This window comes from Erythrolamprus reginae, chromosome 3 (genome assembly GCF_031021105.1).
Source record: "Erythrolamprus reginae isolate rEryReg1 chromosome 3, rEryReg1.hap1, whole genome shotgun sequence".
Taxonomy (NCBI): domain Eukaryota; kingdom Metazoa; phylum Chordata; class Lepidosauria; order Squamata; family Dipsadidae; genus Erythrolamprus; species Erythrolamprus reginae.
In genome coordinates, this window is record NC_091952.1 from 69,531,871 (window position 1) to 69,559,091 (window position 27,221).

Consider the following 27,221-nt stretch of genomic DNA (forward strand, 5'->3'; position numbering starts at 1 on the left):
GCAAATTTTCCATTCTTCCAATATGTATACCAGAATGACAGAATTTCCTGCATGGCTATTTGGCTTCTTATGAGGCATGGGGTGGGGAGTGTTCAAATATTTCTTTTCAGCTACAGTATTCTCCTAATTCTTCCCCATTGGAGCTCTCACTGGATTGTTTAAAATGTACAATTTTTACCAATGCATCCATGCATTGTATCCACACAGCTCATTTATTTTCAATGTCTGTTGAAGAAGTTAAATGTAAAGTACCTTGTAATCCTAAAACCTAAATTCACTGTAGCTAATTTTAAACAATATTTCCTCCCCTTAAGCTTACAGTATTTGTCCACCGAACGAAATTAATAAAACATATATAACTATCATTAAATATATATATATTTCCCAATTTGGAAAGAAGAGGGAGATATGTATGTATGTATGTATGTATGTATGTATGTACGTACGTACAAGAATAAATACAAATACAGTGGTACCTCGAGATACGAGTTTAATTCGTTCCGGACCTGGGCTCTTAAGTCGAGCAGCTCTTATCTCGAACGACTTTTCCCCATAGGAATTAATGTAAATAATTTTAATTGGTCCCAGCCCTCAAAAAACTCACAAAGTTAGTCTAAATTATGCAGAAAGACATGTTTTTAATGAAGAAATGTACATGTACATATAAATGAATAATGAAGTTTCTTTCACTTAACTTGTAAACTTTCTTAAACTTTTAAATTTACATATGTTCAACTTCTCTGCCACCCAATCCTGTAGGACAGAGGTCCCCAACCCTTTTTGCACCAGGGACCGGCTTTAAGCGATCAAGAGAGGAATGGGTGAATGAATGGGTGAATGAATGGACGGAGGGTGGGAAGGAAGGAAAGAGGGAAGGGACAGGAACAGAGGAAGGAAGCAAGGAAACTTATGAAAGGGGAGAGTAAGAGAGGAATGAGTGAAGGGAGGGAGGGAAGAAGGTGGGAAGGAGAAAGAAAAGAAGAAATAGAGGAAGGGAAGGTAAAAGAGAGAAAGAAAAAGAGCAAGCAAGCAAGCAAGCAAGCAAGCAAGCATGCAAGCAAGAAAGAAAGAAAGAAAGAAAGAAAGAAAGAAAGAAAGGGGGAAGGGACAGGAACAGAGGAAGGAAGCAAGGAAACTTATGAAAGGGGAGAGTAAGAGAGGAATGAGTGAAGGGAGGGAGGGAGGGAAGAAGGTGGGAAGGAGAAAGAAAAGAAGAAATAGAGGAATGGAAGGTAAAAGAGAGAAAGAAAAAGAGAAAGAAAGAAAGAAAGAAAGAAAGAAAGAAAGGGGGAAGGGACAGGAACAGAGGAAGGAAGCAAGGAAACTTATGAAAGGGGAGAGTAAGAGAGGAATGAGTGAAGGGAGGGAGGGAGGGAAGAAGGTGGGAAGGAGAAAGAAAAGAAGAAATAGAAGGGAAGGTAAAAGAGAGAAAGAAAAAGAGCAAGAAAGAAAGCTGCAAGCACCCCCCCGAGCCCCCCAGGCCGGCTGCAACCTTTTAAAACACGCGCGCCGCTTCGCAGCTGTCTCCTGAAGCCGAACGCGGAAGTTAGCGTTTGGCTTCAGGAGACAGCTCCTTGGCGCTTGTATCTCGAATTTGGGCTTGTAAGTAGAACAAAAATATCTCTCCCCTCCCAGCTCTTATCTCGAGTTGCTCTTAAGTAGAGCAGCTCTTATGTCGGGGTTCCACTGTATAGGTACACCACAAAAATGAACTGCAATAAACACCAATTTGGACACCGTTTCTGTGTTATCAGTATTTTATTGACTCTTCCAGGACAGAGAAATTAAATAAAATGCAGTGATATCAATGAGTTGCCCTCTTAAAAAACATCAAATTCTAATTTTCTACAAAATCCATGTGTCATAGTCCGGTTTTTTTGTGTTAAAAAGACAACCTTATGCGGTTTACACTATTATAATTTCTCTAAACTCCAGAAAAGAATAGAAATCTATATAACAAATAGGGATTTTATTTTTGTATGCACAAGTGAAAAAGGTTTAACACATTTCTAATTGTCTTTTGGGGGAATCCAGAAAGTGTATAAATATCAATGAATGCAAGAGGAATGCAAAAGACTCACCTGACCCAAAAATAATTTCTAAGGGACATTTTAAAAAAGAAGAGATCAACCCTGTCCTTATGTTGGTCCTGGACATTGAATCTGAAGATGGATGATCTCCTTAATAAACCATCTGTAATAATAATCTTTCTGTAGCTTTTGGGGGGAAAATGGTTTGTGATAATGTCATTTTCCTAACCTTAATAATATTGTTATATACGGTAGATTTCCTATTTGTCACAATAAGATCTGGACTATAAATTCAAGAATTTCTCTCATTAGTATGAGGGAGGGAGGGAGGAAGGGAGGAAGGAGGAAGGAACGAAGGGAGGAAGGAAGGAAGGAGGAAGGAACGAAGGAAGGAACGAAGGGAGGAAGGAAGGAAGGAAGGAGGAAGGAAGGAAGGAAGGAGGGAGGAAGGAAGGGAGGAAGGAGGAAGGAAGGAAGGAAGGAAGGAAGGAGGAAGGAAGGAACGAACGAACGAACAAAGGAACGAAGGAGGAAGGAAGGAAGGAACAGAAGGAAGGAAGGAAGGAAGCTCTTATTCTACAGAAAATCCTTCCTTCTATAATGACCTCTGCTTCCCCTCATAATGACTCTATCTTGCCGAAAAGTATAGGAAGGCACTTCACTCCAAGCTATCATTATATTTCCTAACAAAAGACACTGTTAAACATTTGGCTATATTATCTTGACCTTGTTTGTTCTGTTTATTACAGGCGCCTATCTGGAAACCAACTCTCTAAAATTCCAGAAGGAGCATTTTCTGGCCTCTACAATTTAAAAATTTTGTAAGTCACAATTTCTTCTAACTGCTACTGCTTTACTGGTCTTTTGACTTTTATTTGGATCCTTAGTTTTATTTCCCGAAAGCTTTTTATGTATATATGAGTCATGTGATTCTACTTTCTCTAACTATACGCTGTATGTCTGAACGTCTGAGAAACTCAAGTATTTATAACACAATTTTGTTACTTGTTAAATATTCTTGATATGAGTTACAGGGTTTGAACTTTCATCAAACTTTTTCAGGTGGTATTCAGAAGAATCCCATGCGACCAAGATGTTCAGAGCTTATAAGTGTGCCTTCCTCTGCATAAAATGTCTTAAACAGATCTGGAATTCTATGCTTGTCACTATCATAAGCTTCATCACCTCCCTGTAATTACAACAATACATTGATTTTCGTTGACTGGAGGGGTTATGTTATTTGGAGAGTAAAATAATTATCTGTAGGCTTTTTGGGGAGGGGTCTCCAACCCTAGCAACTTTAAGACTTGTGGACTTTGATTCCCAGGTTTGCTGGCTGAGGAATTCTGGGAGTTGAAGTTTACAAGTCTTAAAGTTGCCAAGGTTGGAGACAAAGTTGGCTCTTCTATGACATGTGGACTTCAACTCCCCGAATTCCTGAGCTAGCATGATTGGCTCAGGAATTCTGGGCGTTGAAGTCTACAAGTCATGGAAGAGCCAGGTTTGCCTACCCCTGCTTTAGGACAATGGTCCCCAATCCTTGCAGTTCAGTGGCCCAGCTGGGGGGAAGAAGGGAACCAGGTCGCAAAAGTGAGCTGGTGTGTACATGCATGCATGCACAGTTCAGATTTCACACACTGAGCTCCACATGCATGTTCATTCATGCTGGCTGAGGTTGGGGACCCCTGCCTTAGAGTTTACCTTACTCTGGAATCAAAACAGCAGCACTAACTTATAGCTACATTGTTCACCGCTCCCTCCTTTAATACCTTCCCTATTTCTGGAATACTGGGATTGGATTTAATGGGCTTAAGTAACAATTGGCCCAATCTTTTTATTGGAACCAGAGCCCTTTTTTCTCTGATTACTTTTAAATTCTTTTGTAACCAATGTATTATCAGACAGTAGGACAGATGGCTGTTTTTCTTCATAGTACCATGTTTCCCCCCAAATAAGACACTGTCTTATATTAATTTTTGCTCCAAAAGTTCTGCTATGTCTTATTTTCAGGGGGTACCTTATATTTCTCAAATAAGACAAATTCACAGGCAGAAAAGCTGACACCCCCAAAGAAAGTGTACTGTACGGTACACTGATTACGGTACGGTACCTGTCAGTATGGCACCCACCCACACAAACGACGGCACTTATATGGTACAACAGTATACTCCCACTATTGCAGCTTCTACAGTCTACGCACTATAGTGGAGACTGTAATGGCGGTGAGACAGCAGCAGACTGTGTCTGCTGTACTGGACGGTACAAAGCGATGGAAAGGGCCAGCAGGGGATGCCACATTATTACGGTACCGCTATGAACAGCTTTGAATGGTACCGTATGTTTTTCCACCGTACCGTATTTAAACTTGACTACGCCTTATTTCCGGGGGGTGCCTTATATTAGCAAATTCTGCAAAACCTCTGACATGCCTTACTTTCGGGGTACGTCTTATTTTTGGGGAAACAGGGTAATGCCCTAGCAGTCTGGTTCTAGTGAATGATTTATGCCCTCAATCGTTCAGCTTCTATTTTTCCAAAGATATATTTTTTTTTACAATCTCTTCTTCTGCAATAAAAATTCTAGTTCAAGGGCATGTTTGCAACCCGACCGCAATTCAAAATCACCATAGCTGACAATGTTTACATGAAACGTACAGGTAGTAACCTGCTCCTCAGATTAGAGAGTGCACGGCTGTTCACGAGGCCTTCTAAAAATCCTGCTCTAAATCCCTGGGTTTAGAGATGAGTTGCTTCTTTATCCGTAGCCTGCATTAGGCACTGAATCAAAGAAACCAAGAAAACCACAGAAAAACCCACCCTGTCTCAACAAGGGCAGCAACACTACTCTCAGTAAAGTTGCTTTTCATCAGTATACATTGGAGCACTTCCCAGTGAAATGGTTAAACACGTTAGTCTCTATGAAACTAAAAAAGCTTTAGCAGTAGCAAAGTTGCCCATGGGCTTCAAGAGGGGGAAAAAAAATACAGTGTGATTCTCCTGAGGCTGAAAGTATATTAGTTAGGGAGCATTGGCACCTTGAGACAAATAGCAATGCCTGCTCGAATATCCTGGAGTGCATCGAAAGCAATCTTGTGATGGAGTCATAAACAACCTTCATCCTCCCTTGACAGCAGACAAATTGGGCACCCTTTTTAACAAAAGGATTATCATCTTAGCTTTCATTTTAAAGTGAAAGACTTATTATCTGAAGAAATATGAGCAAAAATATCTCCAGGTGGCCTCATACTGAGATTAGGATAGGTTAAGACCCTATCTCAGGCCAAATGTGCTTCACATTGCTTTAATCTTCTACTAATCTATGTGGCTGATCAGAAGGAATGTTTCCCATAGTAACTGTTAAAGGGTCTAATAGTTCCCCAGCTGTGAGAATAAGCTTTGTATAACAGCCGCCACCCAAGATCTACACAACCTGAAGGAGCTCTCCACCACTGCACCTGCCCTGTTTGTTTATTATTATTTATACTTTTATACTGCACAGTAATATAAGTTCTTGTTGATGTGCAGTCAATTAAACATATATTCTAGACAAGTAAAATTACATCAAAATCAAAACTCAAAAACAAAAATATTGAACAAGTACAAAGATAAGCACAAAGGAACGGATTAAAAAATGAGGACAACAATTGTAATGGCAATAGGTAAAACACAAATTATCTTCAGATTAAAGGTTTTTCAACCTTTTTTTTCTTATTTCTATTATTGTATTTGAAATTGCTCAACTCAAAGTCTCGTATATAAACTAGCTCAAAATAAATGCTTTTTTCTATTTTAATTGCATTTCTTGTATGTTTGTTGTTCTTGGATGTTTGGATTTTATTATGTGTTTTATTCCTTTCTATAAAATCAACTGGAAATCATTGTCTGTCTGTCTGCCTTTCTGTCTGTCTGTCTGTCTGTCTGTCTATTCATTCATTTATGTTTGTTTGTATAAACTGTATAAAACCTAATATAAATACACTACTGTACTATAAAAAAAATCAACCTAGCTAAAACGATGGGGGTAGCATGATGAGAAGTCTCTTCTTCTGGATCCCACCAGTTACTAAATGAATTAAATCTATAATAAATAATTGTGCTATATTTTAAAACAATAAATGCCCAAATAAAAGGTCATCCTAACAGGATTTCTTTCACTTTTTTTTTTTAAATGAGCCTTTCTGTCCGCCATGGTAGGAATCTTGGAAATTTTTTCCACTTCAAGCACAACATGAAAACAGTAATAAAAATGATGCAGTGTTCTAGAAGGCTGGGACATGTTTCTGCAATGAAATGGAAACTGAGAAATTAGTGCCCCTTTTGAACAAGCTGCCTGAAGCAAAGTTCTTCTATGTTGCTTCATAGTGAGACTGGCCTTGTTGAAGGCGTATGTTATGCTTGCAGCCATGCGTGTTAATTTAGTGTCTCTGGTTCCCCCTGTGGATCTGGTGGGAGGCTTTCCTGTAATGGCCCACTGGTGCTCTGTGAGTCAGCTTGTTACCAGGCAAGTGGGTGTTGTACAATTTCTAGACTGTACAATCTTTCTCAGTTTTTACAGCGTCCCATGCATCCATCTATACTCAATTCATTCTCTCCTGGAGTGACACAATAGCAAATGGAGGAGGCTATAGGCACAGAGGGGTTAGGGGTTGACACAATTGAGTCCGGTAATGAGTTCCACGCTTCGATAACTCGATTGTTGAAATTGTATTTTTTACAGTCAAGTTTGGAGCGGTTCGTATTAAGTTTGAATCTGTTGCGTGCTCTTGTGTTCAACCGCAATAACACAAGAGCACGCAACAGATTCAAACTTAATACGAACTGCTCCAAACTTGACTGTAAAAAATACGATTTCAACAATCGAGTTATCGAAGCGTGGAACTCATTACCGGACTCAATTGTGTCAACCCCTAACCCCCAACACTTCTCCCTTAGACTCTCCACGATTGACCTCTCCAGGTTCCTAAGAGGCCAGTAAGGGGCGTACATAAGTGCACTGATGTGCCTTTTGTCCCCTGTCCAATTGTCTTTTTTTTCTTCCTCCTATCTTATATATTCTCTTCCTTTCATATATCCTCTCCTCTAAGTCCACTCTCACCCTCATTTATATTATCACATGTCTATTTTTCTTCCTATGTATTTGTGTATTGGACAAATGAATAAATAAATAAATAAAATAAACAGAGGCAAAGCTCTCAGGAGCTTGGGGAAAAAATTAAATCTTTTTGGAAAACGTTTGCTTTCATCAGAACCAAGATGCTCCAGGCAAGCAATGCGAATTTAACACCCAGTTCCAGCATGCCATAATTTCTGAGAGAATTCTTTGTATAGGGTTGTCCTGAATTTTGGTGTCTTACCCTTACCTGCCACACCAATCATCCACAGTGCAGTAAAAAGAAGGATTCCAAGGGCTCAAATATGGAAAATCTCTTATAATGCTATAAGAAAAACGGGCTCTGAAAAACAGGCTTTGAGTCAGGATGCAATCTTGCCTAAGAGTCAGCCATAAATGTCTCCTCTGAAAGTCCACTTCCTTATTTTCTGACCATTATTTAATGTTGAAAGAAAGGCACATTGCCTATGCTTTAAAAATATTTATCTGGCATAATTCATTTATCACTGTAACAAAGCTAAAAGCTGTACTATATTTAGATTAGTAAATGCAAGAGCCATAAGTCATAATTTTTAAAAAAATATAAAAGCACCCACACCCACACACAAAACTACACCCCTCTGGGTTAAGCCTCGTTACTTCAAAGAATTTTTAGTCAGTTAATTTATCCTAGGGTTTGAAATAGATTCTAATATTTATTATTTGCTTTCTTTATGACAAGATTTATCTCCTTCAACAAGGCCAGTATCATGAGATTTTAAGGGGGCTCTGAAATAGATTAGTCAGTGTCAAGCCTTTGTGATATAAAATTCTCACCAAACTGTTTCAGAATGTTTAGCACCAGCTTAAAATGGTCCCGTAGTTTCAAGCTCCCAATATCTAATGCATCAAACCAACGATGGCCAGTATTTCTTTGTCTTCATTTAGCTAATAGATGATAATATTAACTCCTATTCACTTGATCAGATTGAGAATTTGGTATGAAAAATTTAATTCATGGGAAATATGTTAATATATTTGCTTTATCACTGATGTATAATCTAGCTCTTAGACTACAATGGGAATGTGATTTGAACCAAAGGAAAATAACAACAAGAATTGTGAGATCACCTCCTTAATATAGAAACATAAAAACATAGAAGACTGACGGCAGAAAAAGACCTCATGATCCATCTAGTCTGTCCTTATACAATTTTTTGTATTTTATTTTAGGATGGATCTATGTTTATCCCAGGCATGTTTAAATTCAGTTACTGTAGATTTACCAACCACATCTGCTGGAAGTTTGTTCCAAGGATCTACTACTCTTTCAGGAAAATAATATTTTCTCATGTGGCTTCTGATCTTTCCCCAAACTAACCTCAGATTGTGTCCCCATGTTCTTGTGTTCACTTTCCCATTAAAAACACTTCCCTCCTGAACCTTATTTAACCCTTTGACATATTTAAATGTTTCGATCATGTCCCAATGATATATAGAGTCTATTTCATAAAGAGCATCATAGCAATGGGATGGGAGAATGCTGTTGCTTCCTTCTAACTTCAGAGAAACAGCGCAGAGGAGCAGTTCTGGCAACAGAAGGCTGATTTGATGTATGGCAAGCGAAAGAAGCACGGCAGTTCTCGTCATGCCAAGAGAATGTTTTTATTGCAGAAAACATGCATGGAGCCATCAAGATTGGATTCACAAAGTGTCAGTCAATTAGGCAGGAGACTAGAGGCTGCTTCAGATGTGAGGGCTGACTGTGTGGGAAAACATTCCTATGACTAAATGAATAGCTTTCCCCAGAAGGCATGGAGAAGCACATGAATCAGTGTTGTCTCTTGAAATCCTTCCCTGGAGTGGTAGATGAGCAGCCCTTGATCTATAGTTCTTTTGCCTTTCATCTTCTCCAATCATTAAAACTAAAGAGAGTGAATAAAGACGCAGAAGAAGGGGAACAGCCTCAGAGTTCTGCACTGCATTTGTTACCAGTGTAAGTGTAAGCTCACACATATATACAGTAGTACCTCTACCTAAGAACTTAGGAACTTTTCTAGATAAGAACTGGGTGTTCAAGATTTTTTTGCCTCTTCTCAAGAACCATTTTCTGCTTAAGAACCCAAGCCCGGAAAAATTTCCTAGGAAATTTGAAAGCAGCACGAAGCCCCGGCCAGTTTCCTGCCATTCCCCCATTAATCCTGGCCATCTTGGGCTTTTCTGGGCTGCCAGCGGAGTCTTTCGGTGGTGGTGCTTAAGGAGGCTTTGGCAGTCCAAAGCGAACAGAGCATTTTCCTTTCTCCAGGCGCTTGGAGAGGGAATAAACCACTTCGCTGTGGTGACTCCCTCACACTGCCTCCCATACACCTGGCGTGAGATTGCCTCCTGGAGCGCCTGGGCGTGGAAAGGCAAAAGTGGGTGCTTCGCCCCAGCCGGATCAATTCGGCTTCAGCCAAACTGAGGAGTCACCACAATGAAGGAAAGGCAGCGGTTACAAAGCAAGCAAGCGAGAGGAGAGGGGAGTCCTTCAACATGGGAAGGTAGAGGAAGCAGGTACCAGCAGAAGCAGCAACCACCTTTCGGTCAAAGGAGAGGGAGGTTCCCCCTTCTCGCCCGCCTGGGTTTCTCTCTCTGGTGCAATGTATGGGAGGTAGCCTTGTGCCGGCTGTATGGGAGGTGCGTGCTCCTCCTCACCACCTCAGAGTCCTTCTTTTAAAAACAAAAACAAAACTTAAAATTTTGGATTTTTTTGATTCCCCTCACCTCACCTTCTTCAGCAGCGACTGTCCTCCTCCTCTTCTTCCTCCTCTTCCTCCCACCCAAATTCCGAGTTTTAGTTTCTCTCCTAATGGGTTTGCACGCATTATTTGCTTTCACATTGATTCCTATGGGAAAAATTGCTTCTACTTACAAACTTTTCTACTTAAGAACCTGGTCATGGAACGAATTAAGTTCTTAAGTAGAGGTACCACTGTATATACAAAGCAGGACTCAGAATGTCATTGCAGCCCTTGTTTCCCTAAGCAAAATATGAAACATACAATACCTAAACACAATGGTCTGTGCTAATCGAAGAAGGTAAATGAAAGCAGTCCATTCATTCTGATTGATTCATATCCTACAACCCTATTCTAATGGAGAACAAATAGCATTAATGCGAGCCATGGTTTGCACCAGCAGTCTCTAATTTCTGAATATTTATCAGCCGTTATGGACAAAGTCTACATACATATGGCTTGGGGACAATATAGAATAGAATAGAATAGAATTTTTATTGGCCAAGTGTGATTGGACACACAAGGAATTTGTCTTGGTGCATATGCTCTCAACGTACATAAAATAAAATATACATTTGTCAAGAATCATGTGATACAACACTTAATGATTGTCATAGGGGTCAAATAAGCAATGAAGAAGCAATATTAATAAAAATCTTAGGATATGCGCAACAAGTTACAGTCATACAGTCAACATGGGAGGAAATGGGTGATAGGAATGATGAGAAAAACTAGTAGAATAGAAGTGCAGATTTAGTAGAAAGTCTGACAGTTTTGAGGGAATTATTTGTTTAGTAGAGTGATGGCGTTCGGGAAAAAACTGTTCTTGTGTCTAGTTGTCTTGGTGTGCAGTACTCTGTAGCGACGTTTTGAGGGTAGGAGTTGAAACAATTTGTGTCCAAGATGCGAGGGGTCAGTAAATATTTTACCTGCCCTCTTTTTGACTCGTGCAGTATACAGGTCCTCAATGGAAGGCAGATTGGCAGCAATTGTTTTTTCTGCAATTCTGATTATCCTCTGAAGTCTGTGTCGGTCCTGTTGGGTTGCAGCACCAAACCAGACAGTTATAGAGGTGCAGATGACAGACTTATCTTAATCCATTGTTGTTGTTAGTTGTAAAGTCATGTCTTATCCATTGCGATTCCATGGACAATGTTCCTCTAGGTCTTCCTGTCCTCTACCATCCCTTAGAGCCACCACATCCTTTGCCGTCCCCTTCTTCTTTTGCCCTCAATCTTTCCCAGCATTAAACTCTTCTCCAGTGAGTCCCTCCTTCTCATTAGGTAGCCAAAATATTTGAGTTTCATCTTCAGGATATGGTCTTCTAAAGAGCAGTCAGGGTTGATCTCTAGGACTGACTGGTTTGACCATCTTGCAGTCCAAGGGACTCGTAGGAGTCTTCTGTACCAACACCATAGTTCAAAACCCTCAATTCTTTGGCGTGCAGCCTTTCTTATGATCCAACTTTCACAGCCATATATTACAATTGGAAAAAACCATAGCCTTGACTATGCACACTGATTGACAGGGTGAGGTCTCTGCTTTTAGTATACTGTCTAGATTTGCCATAGCTTTCCTCCCCAGGAGCAAATATCTTTTAATTTATTGTCTGTAGTCCCCATCTGTTGTGATCTTAGAGCCCAGGAAAATAACCTCCATTCCCCATATATTTGCCAGAAATTAGAGGTCCAGATGCCATGATCTTAGTTTTCGTAATGTCGAGTTTAAGCCACCTTTTTCACTCTCCTTCTTCACCTGCATTAAAGAGGCTTTTTAGTTCCTCTTCACTTTCTGCCATTAAAATAGTATCATTTGCATATCATATTAATCCATATAGGAGGCCTAAACCAAGAGCTAAAGTACATTCCCTAAGGTTCATTTTATGTTATGTGCCATCTGAAACAGATTGTTTTAAATCCAAATTCACATAGATTTTGTTGTTTTATTGTTTATCTTGTTTGGGTATAGCATCAGAACAGAGGAGTAATCTTTTCATTATATACAGCGACCCGGAGAAAAAGAACTTAATTTATGGATGACCTTTTAAAAATATATATACCACCAAAATCATGCAATTGTTTAATAATGATATTGGAGCTAACAGCATACTTATATTGCAAATCTATAAGGAAATCATTTTTTGTCTTTGTCTGGTGTGAGTTTTAGATTTTTATACCCAGTATTATATTTAACAGATCTTCAGGTTCTCCTGGTTTAGGAGGCATTTAAAAAAATATTTATTATGAAATCTCCTAATCCAAAACAAGATTTTGAATGGTGCTTCCATATACAGTGTTCCCTTGATTTTCACGGGTTCGAACTTCGCAAAAAGTCTATACCACGGTTTTTCAAAAATATTAATTAAAAAATATTTCACGTTTTTTTGCCTATACCACGGTTTTTCCCGCCCGATGATGTCATATGTCATCGCAAACTTTCATCTGCCTTTAATAAATATTATTTTAAATAAACTTTAATAAATAAACATGGTGAGTAAATAATCTAAATGGTTGCTAAGGGAATGGGAAATTGCAATTTAGGGGCTTAAAGTGTTAAGGGAAGGCTTGTGATACTGTTCATAGCCAAAAATAGTGTATTTATTTCCACATCTCTACTTCGCAGAAATTCGACTTTTGCGGGCGGTCTCGGAACGCATTCCCTGTGAAAATCGAGGGAACACTGTATATCTTTGCCCTCCCCAAATCATACAAAGTGAAAAACAAGGGTGATGCCAATAGGTGCGGGATTTTTGCCTCTGCATGAACTGGCAAATATGGGTAACCCACAAGGGAGAATTGAATTCATCAGTGGGAAACTTATTGGACACTTATTGACTGTGTGGAAGTGCTTCAACATTAACTCTGTAAAGTAAATGTAACAGTTTTCATTGAGATTAACAAATAAGCAAAAGCAAGTTAAAACAGTGATATAATTAGGGTCTGTAATCATACACCAGTAATATCAGCCCAGGAGCACTGAAAAGTTATAAGTATGTGCCTCACAAAGGAAAATAGAGAAGGGGGAAAGGGTCAGTAGAAAGGCCCTGTTCTTATTTAGCCAGTCTCTGGATCACTAAGGGAGAATTCATTATTCCTGATCCCAGTTACTAACAGAAAACTATACAGAGGCAGTCCCACATACAATAGTAGACATCCAAATGGGAGTTAATTAGTCCATGGATGGAGTTTTGCAGATCCAGACAAAATGAGAATTGGATTAGCAGCTTCAGTTAGCAAAGCATGCTTCTTACCACCAAAACCATTCAATCGTTTAATAATAGAATTGAAGCATACTTATACTGCAAACTTGTAAGGTAATCCACATTTTGTCTTTTTCTGGGGTAAGTTTTAGATTTTTACACCCAACACTATATTTAACAGATCTTCAGGCTCTCCTGGATTAGGAGAAGTTTAAAAATTTTGTATTATGAAATCTCCTAATCCAAAACAAGATTTTGAATGGTGCTTCCATAGTGCCAACATTTCCATTTCCCAATCCCTCAAAAGTACTTCAAGAGTGATCAATGACCATCATCTCTTCAGATGAGCTCCCAATGCTAAGAAAAATCACCAGGCTGCCCAGTTACAATCCTGATAAAATTCTTAAAAACTGTTCTGATGCAAAACATATTATAATAGTTTGCTCACACAGCACTCCAATACAAAACTCATCTCTTTCAAAAAAGCTAAAATAAGTCCAGTGAGAACACCTTGACCTATCATGGAATGGCTTAGAATCAAAAGAAAGAAATTATTAAAATGTCTTCATACAATAATAACTAATAATAAATCTGGTGTTATTTTAGAATTAATAATCGGAAGATTTTACACCATCTTCTCAAGCAATTCATGTCTATAAGTAGCAACTTTAAACTTCTGAAGTCTCTTTCCACAATATGATATTTTCATATTCAATTTTCAACTTGACTTAGCAAAAGATGCTTTTGATCACAGAATCCCAGTTCTAGTTCTCCAGTATTCAATTGGCTAATATAAAACTCCCTCTCTCCGACATCAGAGCAATAAAAGCCAATGGCAGCTAAAAAGATGATCCTGCTTCTGCTTTCAAAATCTGCTGTGATAATAGAGCAGATCAAGTGAAGGCTGTGGTTTCACTGTAATAGACTGTGGTTTCATTATAATAATTAGTGGCATTTATAATGCTCATCACCTGTAGCTCACAGAACTTCTTTGTGATGCAATGATCTCCGGACGTGAGGTTAATGGGATCCAGTTGGGTTACTATACCACATAGTAATTTTTTCATCCCGCCAGAATGTGGGCTTTTGTTATTGTCTTTTTTTTTTAAATTTATTTACATATATATAATAAGACAATAACAACAAACAGTACATTTACATAAAATACAAAAAACAGAAAAAACAAGCAAGAGATATATTTCTTCTCTTCTCCTGTAGTAGAGACTGTTGACAGCGTCCTCTCTTCTTCTTTTTTTAATTCTTGGTGGTGTGAAGACCAGTGGTTTGAGTTGTATGTTGTTATAGTTGAATTTTTATGTCGTAAGTTCCTATCAAATAAACAAAGCAATAACTATATTGACTTTTTTTTCTTTTCTTTAAAAAAAAAAGATTGTTCTTTTGTTATTTTCAATAAAGTTGCTGCTGAAATCTGTTTCCTAGCATGGAAACGCAAATTTAGTAACATTCAATAATGACGGAAAACATGGTGCAAGCACAATGAATCCAAAGTTAATATCTATCTCATGGGTGTCAAACTCGTAGCATCCCGTTGCCGTCACGTGACATATCGTGACATTTTTCCTTCTGCGGAGCTGGAGTGGCTGTGGCCTGTATGTGATGCATCCGGCCTGCAGGCCACCAGTTTGACAGATTCTACCTCTTCCTACTTCTTTTATCCAATAACAGATGTGTTGGTGGTAAAAGAAGCCTTCCTTCTCCTGCCCAGCTTCTATTTCTTATATAATGCTCCTACAAAGGTAAATATCTCAATGTTTTTCTGGATTGGCATGCTGCCATATCAGTATGAGAAGATGAGGATAAAAACAATCTGCGTTTTCTTTTTCGTTTCCTTTGCTACAACCAGAGCTGTATACCAAGTAAGGAGGTTCCTAGCTAGACATTTATAATGGAAATACAGAGAAATCGAAACTGTTACCTTCACAACGGTATTAGCAAGTCCTTGCTCCAAGTAGGTGTGAACTGCTTGGGTTGAACCGAGCTGTATTTTTTGCACATTTGGAAGCAGTTTGAAAGAAGAACTCACCCTATTTCCATTTTTCTCAGGTTTACTCGCAAATCAGCTACTTAACTGCACTGGCGATTGCAAGAGTATTCGTTGCAAGATGATTGAGCAGGCAGGAGTTTATGTTTTCCATGCGAGACTTACTTCAATGGCTCTATCCCCCTTGAAAACAAATTTGATCTTTAACCAAGAGGGTTACCGTATTGTTTTATTTTTATTTTATATTTATTTATTTATTTTATTTTGTCCAATACACAATGAGGGTTTTAGTGGGTATACACATAGTAAAATACATAATGAAGGTTATAGAGGAGATACTCATAGCAAAATATATCTAAGAAAGAATAGAAAAGAAGATATAGGAATAGAAGAAAGGTATAGGAGATATAGGAGAGCAATAGGACAGGGGCGGAAGGCACTCTAGTGCACTTGTACTCACCCCTTACTGACCTCTTAGGAATCTTGATAGGTCAACCATAGGGGGATGACACTATGGAGTCCAGTAATGAATTCCATGCTTCGACACTTGGTTACTGAAGTCATATTTTTTACAGTCAGGTTTGGAGTGGTTAATATTAAATTTAAATCTGTTGTGTACTCTTGTGTTGTTGTGGTTGAAGCTGAAGTAGTCGCCGACAGGCAGGACATTGCAGCATATGATCTTGTGGGCAGTACTTAGATCTTGTTTAAGGCGTCTTAGTTCTAGGCTTTCTAGGCCCAGGATTGAAAGTCTAGTCTCGTAGGGTAATCTGTTTCGAGTGGAAGAGTGAAGGGCTCTTCTAGTGAAGTATCTTTGGACATTTTCAAGGGTGTTGATGTCTGAGATGTGATATGGGTTCCAAACGGATGAGCTGTATTTGAGGATGGGTCTGGCAAAAGTTTTGTAAGCTCTGGTAAGTAGTGTGAGATTGCCAGAGCAGAAGCTACGTAGGATTAGGTTTACAACTCTTGAAGCCTTCTTGGCTATGCTGTTGCAGTGGGCTTTGGCACTTAAATCTTTTGTTGTTAGTATATCGAGGTCTTTAACCGAATGGGGATTATCTGTGATAATTTGATTATTCAGTTCGTATTTGGAGTTCAGATTCTTTTTCCCAATGTGTAGGACAGAGCATTTGCTAGTTGAAATTTGGAGTTGCCATGTGTTAGACCACTCAGAAACAGAGTTCAGATCTTTTTGGAGAATAGTTGTGTTATCGGTGGTGTTGAAGAGTTTTACATTGTCGGCGAAGAGGACACAGTTGCTTGTGATGTAATTGCAAATGTCATTGATGTAGAGAATGAAGAGCGTTGGTCCCAGTACACTACCTTGGGGAACACCGCTTTTAACTGGGACAGGGGTGGATATGGTGCTTCCTATTTTGACCACTTGTTGTCTGTTTGACAGGAATGCTGTAATCCAGCTGTGGAGGGATCCTGAGATGCCATAGGATTTGAGTTTTAGGAGTAGTTTGTCGTGGACCACTGAATCAAAGGCTTTGCAGAAGTCGATATAAATTGCATCTATAGATTTCCCTTGATCTAGATGAGTTGTCCATATATTTTTACAGTGGAGGAGCTGCAGGTTGCAGGATAGTTATTTCTGAAACCAAATTGTTTGTTAGAGAGCAAATTATTAGTTTCTAGATGGAGAGTAATTGATTGGTTTATAATTGATTCCATGACTTTGCATGGGACGCAGCATAGTGAAATTGTCTGTAACCACCATTTTTATTCCAAACCACCATTTTTGTTCCAAACCACCATTTTGTCTCCTTTTGATTTTTGTACCAAAGATATAAAATGATGCAGCCAAGAGATGAGCATGGTCCACGTTGTGCTTCTCTTGTTTATTTGAGTAAATACAAATGTCTATCATTAGCTGGAGATGTTTACTAAAAACTGTGCGGCTGGTAGGCCACTCCCAGTAGAAATGACATAGTGTCCATGAAACCCTGTGATTAAAGTCATTGTTCCATAGACAGAAACAAGCTATAGGGCCCCACACAGCGTAGCTTCTTTCCCCTTTTATCTACAACAATTGACGTTGACCTCTGGTGGTTCATCAGATGCTCAGCCATCACAGTCTAATGATGCAACAAGGAAAACAGTGGAGAAAGTGAAAGATTGCAGCTTCCCCCTTTCCTCCTCAGTTACTAAACTAAGCCTTTGTTACAATAACCCAAATTCTATAAACTTTCATACATTTTTTTGTTTAAGTGATAACAGAATATGTAGGATTCCATTCCTTCTCTTTGTCCATTTCTCATATTTCCCACACGCATCTATGGAGCAGATGACAGGGGATACCTATATGATATCAGGTGGAATGATAGTTTGTTTACAGGTAATGCAATATAGCTTCAAAAAGTTGTGTTATCAGAACCGCAAGGATTGCTTTCATCAGTTTAACTTACATACCAGCTCTAAATATCTTAAAGTTGAAAAACGTTCTGATTTCAACATAATTTTATTATTAATTTTATAGTGCCCGATTTGTATGCATCTTTGAACATGGAATATTGGGATGGGCAATCAGTGAGAGCCAAATTGATGTAGTGGTTAAGATACTGGGCTGGAAACTAGGAAATTTCCAGCTGTCTGGACATTATGTCCAGACTAACCCCCTCAGAGAGACTTGGGCGTCCTCCTTGACCCACAGCTCACATTAGAGAAACATCTTTCAGCTGTGGCGAGGGGGGCGTTTGCCCAGGTTCGCCTGATGCACCAGTTGCGGCCCTATTTGGACCGGGAGTCACTGCTCACAGTCACTCATGCCCTCATCACCTCGAGGCTCGACTACTGTAATGCTCTCTACATGGGGCTACCTTTGAAAAGTGTTCGGAAACTTCAGGTCATGCAGAATGCAGCTGCGAGAGCTATCATGGGCTTTCCTAAATATGCCCATGTTACACCAACACTCTGCAGTCTGCATTGGTTGCCGATCAGTTTCCGGTCACAATTCAAAGTGTTGGTTATGACCTATAAAGCCCTTCATGGCACCAGACCAGAATATCTCCGGGACCGCCTTTTGCCGCACAAATCCCAGCGTCCAGTTAGGTCTCACAGAGTTGGCCTTCTCCGGGTCCTGTCAACTAAACAATGTCATTTGGCAGGACCCAGGAGAAGAGCCTTCTCTGTGGCGGCCCCAACCCTTTGGAACCAACTCCCCCCAGATATCAGAGTTGCCCCCACCCTCCTTGCCTTTTGTAAGCTCCTTAAAACCCATCTCTGTCGTCAGTCATGGGGGAATTGAGACTTTCCCTTCCCCCTAGGCTTATAAAATTTATGTATGGTATGTCAGTATGCATGATTGGTTTCTTAAATTGGGTTTTTTTAAAATTAACTTAAATATTAGATTTGTTTACATTGTATTATTATTGTTGTTAGCCACCCCGAGTCTACGGAGACGGGCAGCATACAAATCTGATAAATAAATAAATAAATAAATAAAATGAGTAGTTCAATCCTGGGCAAGAAAACCATTTGGGTAATTTTGGTCCAGTCATTCTCGACCATAGGAAGAATGCAACAACAAACTACTAAACAACAACAAACTACATGAAAACATTACTAAGAAAACTGTAGGGGGTTGTCCAGACAATTGACAACTGTCAAAATAAATTGCAGAATAAAGTGCATGCAAAACTTCAAAGAAGCAATCACAGTAAAACAATATAAAGAAAAAAAATCAATAAAAAGTACTCTACACTGTAATTTCAGGGGAAATTGATGTAAAATGTTTTGCAGATGGTATATAACATTGTCAGTGATCACCAAAGTAGACAAATCATGTAGCAACAAATGTGGGAAATGGTATATAAAAAAAGAACATTTTACATGTAGTAGTCATGGAGGGAAGTATTCAAAAATATTGAAAGAAATATATCAAAGCATTCAGAATTCTTAAACCTAAAAGTTGGACTGAAACCACAGATATTTTTTAATTAAGAATAACTCTAGAAAACATATATATATGAAAAGAATCACAATTTACTAAGAAATTTATTCTTCATTGCAAGAACAATTTTGGTACAATATTGGAAAAGTGAGATTTTAGCTGATAGTACAAAATTGGAAGGTCAACATTGGAGAATATATGGCAATAGTAAAACTGTCCATACACTGTATATTTAGAATAAAATTCTAAAGAAATTCAAATAAGACTGACTCACTTATACATGATATATTACATATAGCAATACAAAGAATGAAATACAATTTTAACAAAAGAAATAAGAGACCAACCCAAAAGATAGATGAAATTATTTAAATAAATCCTAGCAATAACTTCAGATGTTTAATATTCAAAGTACAGTGTTTGAGTAGTAGCTAATAGCTAGGAAAATACATGAAAAGGAAGGAGACAATGCACTACTAAAAGTGGTTGGGGTTTTGGAGGGCACAATGTTTTTATTTCTGTTTTATTAGTAATTGCTGCCTTCTGCTTTTCTTTTTGTATTTTTATTCTTGTGCAGCTCCTGTTTAATCTGTCAAAGTATATTCAATTTTTAAAAAAGGATCAGTGAAAGATTCACACAAAAACACTCAAAATAAAAAATGTATTTTCAAGCCACTGTATTACCATGTACCCACAAAACAAATGGATAACATCTCCCTTGACACCAGCTTGCCTTTATCATTTTGGTTCCTTGAAATCTTTCTTCAAGGCCCACTTTTCACTTGGAATGGCTATTTCAATTTCCTAATCCTCTTCATAACTTATTACATGGTCTATAACTATCGCAGAGAAATGTTAGCTGGAGATAGCCAGTTCAACCCCTGCCTTAATTTTCTTCTCATTCGTCATTTCCTTCATATTAAATTTTATACTGTATAGCTGGGGTTTGGGACTAAGGACATTTCTTTCAAATCCATATCCAATGATGGAACAAATGCATAAATACTAAGCATAGAAATTACATTTGGTAAGCTGTAGATAGCTAAAGTAAATACATGCATTGGTGCTTGATTGTAAAACAGTAAAAACATTAGTCCTGGATTAAACATTTGTGTAAGTCCTGATCTTTTTTTCCTACATATTCTTCAATCTTCTGCTTATTAGTAAGAAGTTTGTTCTTTAGATGGTGACTTTGTTTGAAAAAGAAATGGGTATACAGTATTTCATTATATGGAAGTCATCCATATTATTTTAAAAGTCATATGTTTAAAAGTTATCTTTCTATTTCTGTGATTATAGGATGTTACAGAATAATCAGCTCACTCGAATTCCAGCAGAGGCTCTATGGGATCTTCCTAATCTTCAGTCACTGTAAGTCTTTGTGGATTGTCATTTTGAATTATGGAAACCTTTAAGTAAGGGTATTTTTTGTCTCCTGATGTTGGCCTGAAAGAAATAGAAATCCAAACAGTGTTTGCTCTGATACCTGATTAAGAAGTAAACAGGGAAGCAATATTATATGATCTATCCGAAAAGTTTGAAATTGATTTTGATACAAACAATTTTAAAAGTTCTTGAAGGTTTTGATTTTCACAATTCTGCAGCCTGAGCACCATACTAATCTGTATGCAACATGTCAGGATATCATATTCTCAAAATGAATGGAGCCAACAGCAAGTAAATAATACAAACAAGAGCCAATATTTTTGACAGTGCATGCTGGGAAACTCTGCAAATGCAGATTGGAGGCTACTCTTAGAGTATCTATGACAATTTGCCATGGCCAACTTGCCATAGCCAATTCACCATGGCTAACTCGCCACAACCAATGTGTCATGGCCCATTCACTGTGGGACAAGAGTAATAGCAAAGAAATGGTGGGATAGAATCAATAAAGAAAGGATGCAAAAGGAGGGACAGAAAGAAATGTGAATGGCAAAAATTGAAATAATTTTTAAATCAAATTGTTAAAATGAGTTGTCCCACAGCGAGTTGGCTGTGGCGAATTGTCCTATACAGTGTTCCCTCATTTATTGCGGGTGTTACATTCCAGGACCACCCGTGAGAAACGAAAATTCGCAAAGTAGCATACAGGGAACAAATCAGCCCAAAACTTGAATTTGAGGACAATTCCTGTATCCATGACACACTCTGTCACCAGCTCTTCTCCTTTCTGTGTCTGCAAAGCTTTTTAATTGTCCTCCCTTGCCCTCCCCCTCTTGCCTGGCACAGCTTCATCCATCTACATCTCCCGCTGTCTTTGAGGGAAAAAGGCAGGCGGGTGAGCGAGCGAGTGAGCGAGCGGGCTACCCTGCGGACTCAACCTTGCCTGCAGTAGGAAGAAGAGAAAGAAACAGCTTTGCGCCACGCTTAAGAACTGTCCTCGCTCTCTGGGAAAGTTTGTGGCGGCGGCGGCAGCAGCGATGGCTCATCACTTTGGCGAGGGAGAGAGAGAGTGCGGGAGGGAGGAATTAGGCTGAGTTTTGTGCCTCTCTCTCTCTCTTTCCCTCACCCACCACTGTTTATGTGCAATTCAGGAAGATAGATTCGATCTGCCAAACTGTTGGCAGCCAGTGATCAGCATAAGTAGCTTGCAGTACAAAAACCAAGTCCACGAAAAGTGAACTGTGAAGTGGCAAGGGAACACTGTAATGAATTGGCCAATATGAGTTGGCCATGGCAAGTTGGCTATGGTGAGTTGGCCATGGTGAGTTGGTCGCAGGAAGTTGTCTGTCCTATTCCCACCCTCAGACCACATTCTCCCATCTTGTGCTCTAGCAATTCCCTGCATTGTCACTTTTGACTGCCTGATTATTCCCTAACTCTCTCTCCAAGTTTCCACCTACTTTGAAGGCAATATCAGCTGCTGATTTGGAATTGAAAAATGTTGACAGCATATAAGCCAAATGACTTTGGTTAGCAAAACTCCTCTTACATTTCTATGCATGAAGTAAGAAAATATGAGCCCTTTCATGGCAGTTGTAAAATATTGTATAGGGTTCTTTCCCTATTTTATTTTAATGAATTCCTTAGCTTCATTTTTAAATGCCTTAATTAATTCTTTAATGCCCTGTTCCTGTTTTGACTTTACTGTAAGCCACCCACTGTCTGTTTAGACTGCGGAATGTCTGTAAATATTTACAATAAATAACAAAATCTAATAATAATTGTAGCAGAACAATTAGTATTATCCAGTCATTCTTGCTGTCAGGAAGGTGCTTCTTTTTAATATTCAGCTATCTGGTGCCTCATAGCCTGCTTCTTCCTGATACCTGTTAGCATATAGCATGTAAAAAGGGGATGGAATGTTGAGAAAGAGCTAATTTGCATACTGGCATGTGGTCAGTTGTGGCAGTTGGAAGATAGAATTCTTGGGATTCGTATGCTGACTGCTGGTGAATCTGCAGCATAGAGAGCAGATGTATATAGAAATATAGTTGTACTGTCAACTTGTTTATTTGTGTAAATATGAAACCAGTTCAATGAGAAAAGAAGAAATAAAAGCATAAGCTTATATTGGAGACAATGTATCTGTACCCCAATATACATTGAAGCACGGTTCTGCTATGAAGAGTCTCTGCTGTATGAAGTAAAGAACATCATTTGAAAAACATAAATAACATAGAAATCCAACATTACCTGTACAGACTTAAGCATGTTCATCCTCCCAGTTAGTAGAAAATGCCAGCCCTCTCCATTTCCTATTCTTGTCCTCCAATTGTTAAGGATGGCCAAAGTGAGCCCAAATGTTTTTTCTCTCGCCTGATCTAAATCAAGCTCAGCTGCCCTTATAGAAGATCTAGAAATATACTTGCCCTGCAACTGACATACCTTTCTATTCCTGGAGTCTCCGAATGGCTTACAGTATTGTCATTAAAAACAAAAATCATTTGATGCAATTATGATCAATAATTTGATGTGCCATCATTTGGGTAGCATGATTTTTGTAGCAAGGAACTAAGGTGGCTCCACAGTTCAAGTCTGCTGTTCTCCTAGCCTTTGTGATTCTTAATTTTTTAAAACAATAATTTATATGTTATTTATAAATTTACTGATATAAATTCACTTTTTATAGTTTTATTGTACACAACCCAAAGTCATTTTTGATGCATCTAAATTTGATAAATAATATTTTTCTGTAAGAATGGTTTTCTATAAGCATATTTTTCTATAAGCATGGTTAAAGTGTACTTCAATCAGAGGTTTTTATTTAATACTAGCTAAATACCCATGCTTTGCTATGAAACTATGTGATGGGGCTTGATAAATTGACATTTAAAGCTTGAAAATTAATGAGTAGTTAGAGATGGTAAACTAGGTTTCTGTTACAGATGAAGATATTACAGTGATCCCTCTATTTTTGCGGGGATTGCGTTCCCAGACTGCCCGCGAAAGTCGAATTTCCACGAAGTAGAGATGTGGAAGTAAAAACACCATTTTTGGCTATGGACAGCCAAAAACTACCCCCGTGCACCCTTTTCCAAGGCCGCGCAAGGAGCCGGGCTTGAAGTTGGGGGCGGGGAGTGATGAAAGTGCGGAGGCCGCCTCCGACCCCCTCGCCGCTACCCCCCACCCGCCCGATCCGCCCCTCTCACCGGCTTTCTTGGGGCACGAGTCCTCCTGCAACAGCGCTGGCGGCTGCAGCTTCTTGTCCTCCTCATTCGGCCGCTAGCCGCTCTGAGCGCTTTGAGAATGCCTGCCCCGCCCCTCTCGCAGTCCCTTAGCTGAGAGCGCTTTCATCCCAGCTGTCAGCGAGGGGGCTGCAGGAGAGGCGGGGCAGGCGTTCTCACAGAGAGAGAGCAACAGACAGAGCGAGATAGAAAGGAGAGAGATAGAAAAATGATAGAAAAAAGGGGAGAAAAAAAGAGAAATGAGAAAATGATTGAAGCAGAGAATGACAGGAAAGAGAGAGAAAGAGAGAGAGAAGTGACTCTTGGTGATGACGTATGATGTCATCGGGTGGGAAAAACTGCGGTATAGAAAAAAACCCACGGAATATTTTTTTAATTAATATTTTTTGAAAAACCGTGGTATAGCCATTTCGCGAAGTTTGAACTCCCGAAAATCGAGGGATCACTGTATTTGCATATTATAGACTTTCAATTTATCCTTCAGATGAATTGCTCGGGACCTCCCTATATTCATGGTTTTGCTCTCTGGCTGAAGGATGACCAGGCTGTCAGGTGAACTGACTCTTGAGCATGCCATATAGAACTGGCCATGGGAGCAACAGGCAGCTTCTCTTACTTGTTTTTTCCTAATTGCATCTATAAATCTTTTATAGATTTTTTGTCTCTTTTCCCTTTAACCGGTGTTACAGTAGAAGGAACAGGTTCGTCTGAACTGAGGAGGAAAATAAGAGGGGGGATCTGTGTCTGCCCACCAGTATCCATCTGGCTAGAAAGACTCTGAGGTGGCAAAGAGGAGCATGCGCCTCCCATACACTGCGCCAGAGAGAGAAACCCAGGGAAAATGGCAGGAAACTGGCCGGGCCTTCGTGCTGCTTTCAAATTTCCTGGGAAATTTTTCCAGGCTCGGGTTCTTAAGTAGAAAATGGTTCTTAAGAAGAGGCAAAAAAATCTTGAACACCCTGTTCTTATCTAGAAATGTTCTTAAGTAGAGGCTTTCTTAAGTAGAGGTCCATAAGCCATTGTATTACATACTCTTCCACTTTCATCCTTAGTAGACATTTGGAGGCAAAGTGGAGGCAATTTTAATACAAACCAGCCTCAGATCTATTTCATTTGATTAAAAAAATGAACCAGATACTCCTCTTTCCTTTTGTACTCTCATACAAACTAAAAACGACTGCCTTCTTGAGCTTCCCTCAACAGTGACACTTTTCTTCCTAAAGCTAGATTTAATAAGGGGGAAAAACTCTCTTTAGCGCATTCCCGGCCCTTATTAAGTCCCATTAGACCAGTGCTTATTAGGATAAATTAGGTTTGATGTGAAAGAGATGAAAAGTTGTTGAGTAAATGGTTTTCCTCTTAGCAGACTGCTTTGTGAATTAAGGCATATCTCAAGCCAAGCTGATTTCCACAGATTTCATAGGGGCTGCCAAACAGCTTTTTATTCAGAATTGGTCTTATGCCAAATATCTGTCTGTTGTTTCTATCTCCTTCTCTTGAGGATTTCATTCATGGGGGGGGGGGATCAGATCTGAATTAAAAACTTTTCTTCTTTTAGTATTTATGAGTTCCACAAGCCCCACGCACACATACAGCCTATCTATCTCCAACGTGAAACTTTCATATATCATATATCACTGTAAAGCGGCTTTCAAATATCATATGTCCAATTCCATTTACCAGAGCTGTGGCTTTTTTTTACTTTCCTGAACTTAGAACCCTGGTATGTAATTTCGTAGAATACTATCCAATATTCAGGAAACATACCAGAAAGCATCCCACACTAAATACTGGAATGGAAGCTTTACATATTGAATGCAGGGCAGGCTGAACATGTTTTCCCTATAGAATGTTTCTACGATATTTATATGTCTATAATTTGGAGGAAGAAAACACTTTATTGAAAAAACATACAGTATTACGATGCCATTATTATATTCGGTGCCAGAACACTCAAATAATAAAACTTTTTATGACCATGTTATCCCCGTTGTCCTGTTAATTTGTGGTAGAATTAGGGCGACTGGATGGAGCTGAGTGTTCAGACAATCAAGACTGAAAATAAAGGAAGAGCAGTCTTTCTGGGTTCCGGATTAATAGGGTTTATTAAAACAAAGGTCAAGATGACCCCATAAGAATTCCAGTGGGTACATGCCGTATGCTTTCAAGTATGAGCTTCGTATAAATAGGCAATTCAACATTGTTCCTCCGCACCCCAAAACCCGGCTTTCTTTCTTTCACCCCTTGTCTTTTCAGAGAAGGTAGGTTACCCTGGCCTGCACCTGGGCATTGTTTACACACCTGCTATTGGCCTTTTTATCAGAGTAAGGATCTACACTAATATCCAGAAGATCAGCAATAAAGCAATAAAATCTGCTACACATTTGAGGCATGACAATTACACACAACTTGTCCATAAGCCAAGGTTACAGTTTACATATTTTAGCTTGGACGTACAATGGATAACAAATTAGATTGTCTAGATTCAAAGTAGGGCAACTATACTGGGTTTGTAATTAGGAATATAATGTAAAAGAAGCACTTTGTACATAACAAACTATATTTAAAGGCAATAATTTTTAAAAGTATAGTATGTGTTGAAGAATGTCAGGGTTTTTTTCTTTTTTAAAAAAATAGCATGTTAATGTTTGACCAGAATCGCGAAGAATTCTGTAGCATGTTAAATATATTATAATGTTTGTGCCTTCCAGAAATTTTATGATTTAATACATTTGCTAGTGACTCACAAAATCAATTAATGAAGACAGGTTCTATATTGTTTCAATAATGGATTGTGACATTATAATAAATACTATAAATCAATGAGGAAAGGGCCAGTGAGGTACCACAAATGTTTTTCACTGCAAGAAGCCAAGAGGTCACATGTCTGAAAAATTACTAGTTGTTAACTATACAGATTCTGGTAATATTTCTTTGGTAATATGTCAGAACAGTTCACCAGCATCAGGACTGTTTTAAAACAGTCATTTCTTACTCCATTGTTGTAAACACATCCCCCATATGGGCCGGTTTCAATTGTTTTGTGAGAATACTGATAGTCATGGACATGGTTTGTCTGAGATGTATGACTGTTTTTTATATTAAAGGTTTCAAATTGTTTTTAATCATTGGATTTGTACTGTTTTGTTGTTGTGAGCCACTCCAAGTCTTCGGAGGGGGGCGGCATACAAATCTAATTAATGATGATGATGATGATGATGTTGTTGTGGTTAGCTCTGGCCCCGCTCCTGCCCCAAGGACTGTGGATGTGGGGGAAACATCCACATGCTGCAGGCCTGTTTTGCTCCCGGTGGAATCTGCTGATGAAGGCTCCTCTGACCAAGAAGACATGAGTGACAGGGAGGAGGAGAGTGTGGCAGACAGCTCAGAAGGAGATCAATTATCTCTCTCCTCCTTGGATTCGGAACAAGAGTTAATGATATAGCCACGCATGCGGAGAGCGATGCATAGGCAGCAACAACTGAGAGATTATTATCAAAGAAAATGAGGCCACCTGTGGTTGGGTGGGGCTGTGGTAATTAGTGAGGCTGCTATAAAGAGCAGCGTGTGGGTTTGGCCATTGTGGAGGATTATCT

At 39.0% G+C, this 27,221-nt stretch overlaps 1 protein-coding gene across 1 annotated transcript in view; it reads left to right on the forward strand.

The window, feature by feature from the left end:
• Nucleotides 1-27,221, forward strand: part of LGR6 (leucine rich repeat containing G protein-coupled receptor 6) — a 188,369-nt gene that overhangs the window by 72,163 nt on the left and 88,985 nt on the right. The window contains exons 3-4 of the mRNA XM_070748943.1: nucleotides 2,780-2,851; nucleotides 20,294-20,365. Of these exons, the coding sequence (XP_070605044.1) occupies nucleotides 2,780-2,851; nucleotides 20,294-20,365 (144 nt within the window). The remainder of the gene's footprint in view (nucleotides 1-2,779; nucleotides 2,852-20,293; nucleotides 20,366-27,221) is intronic.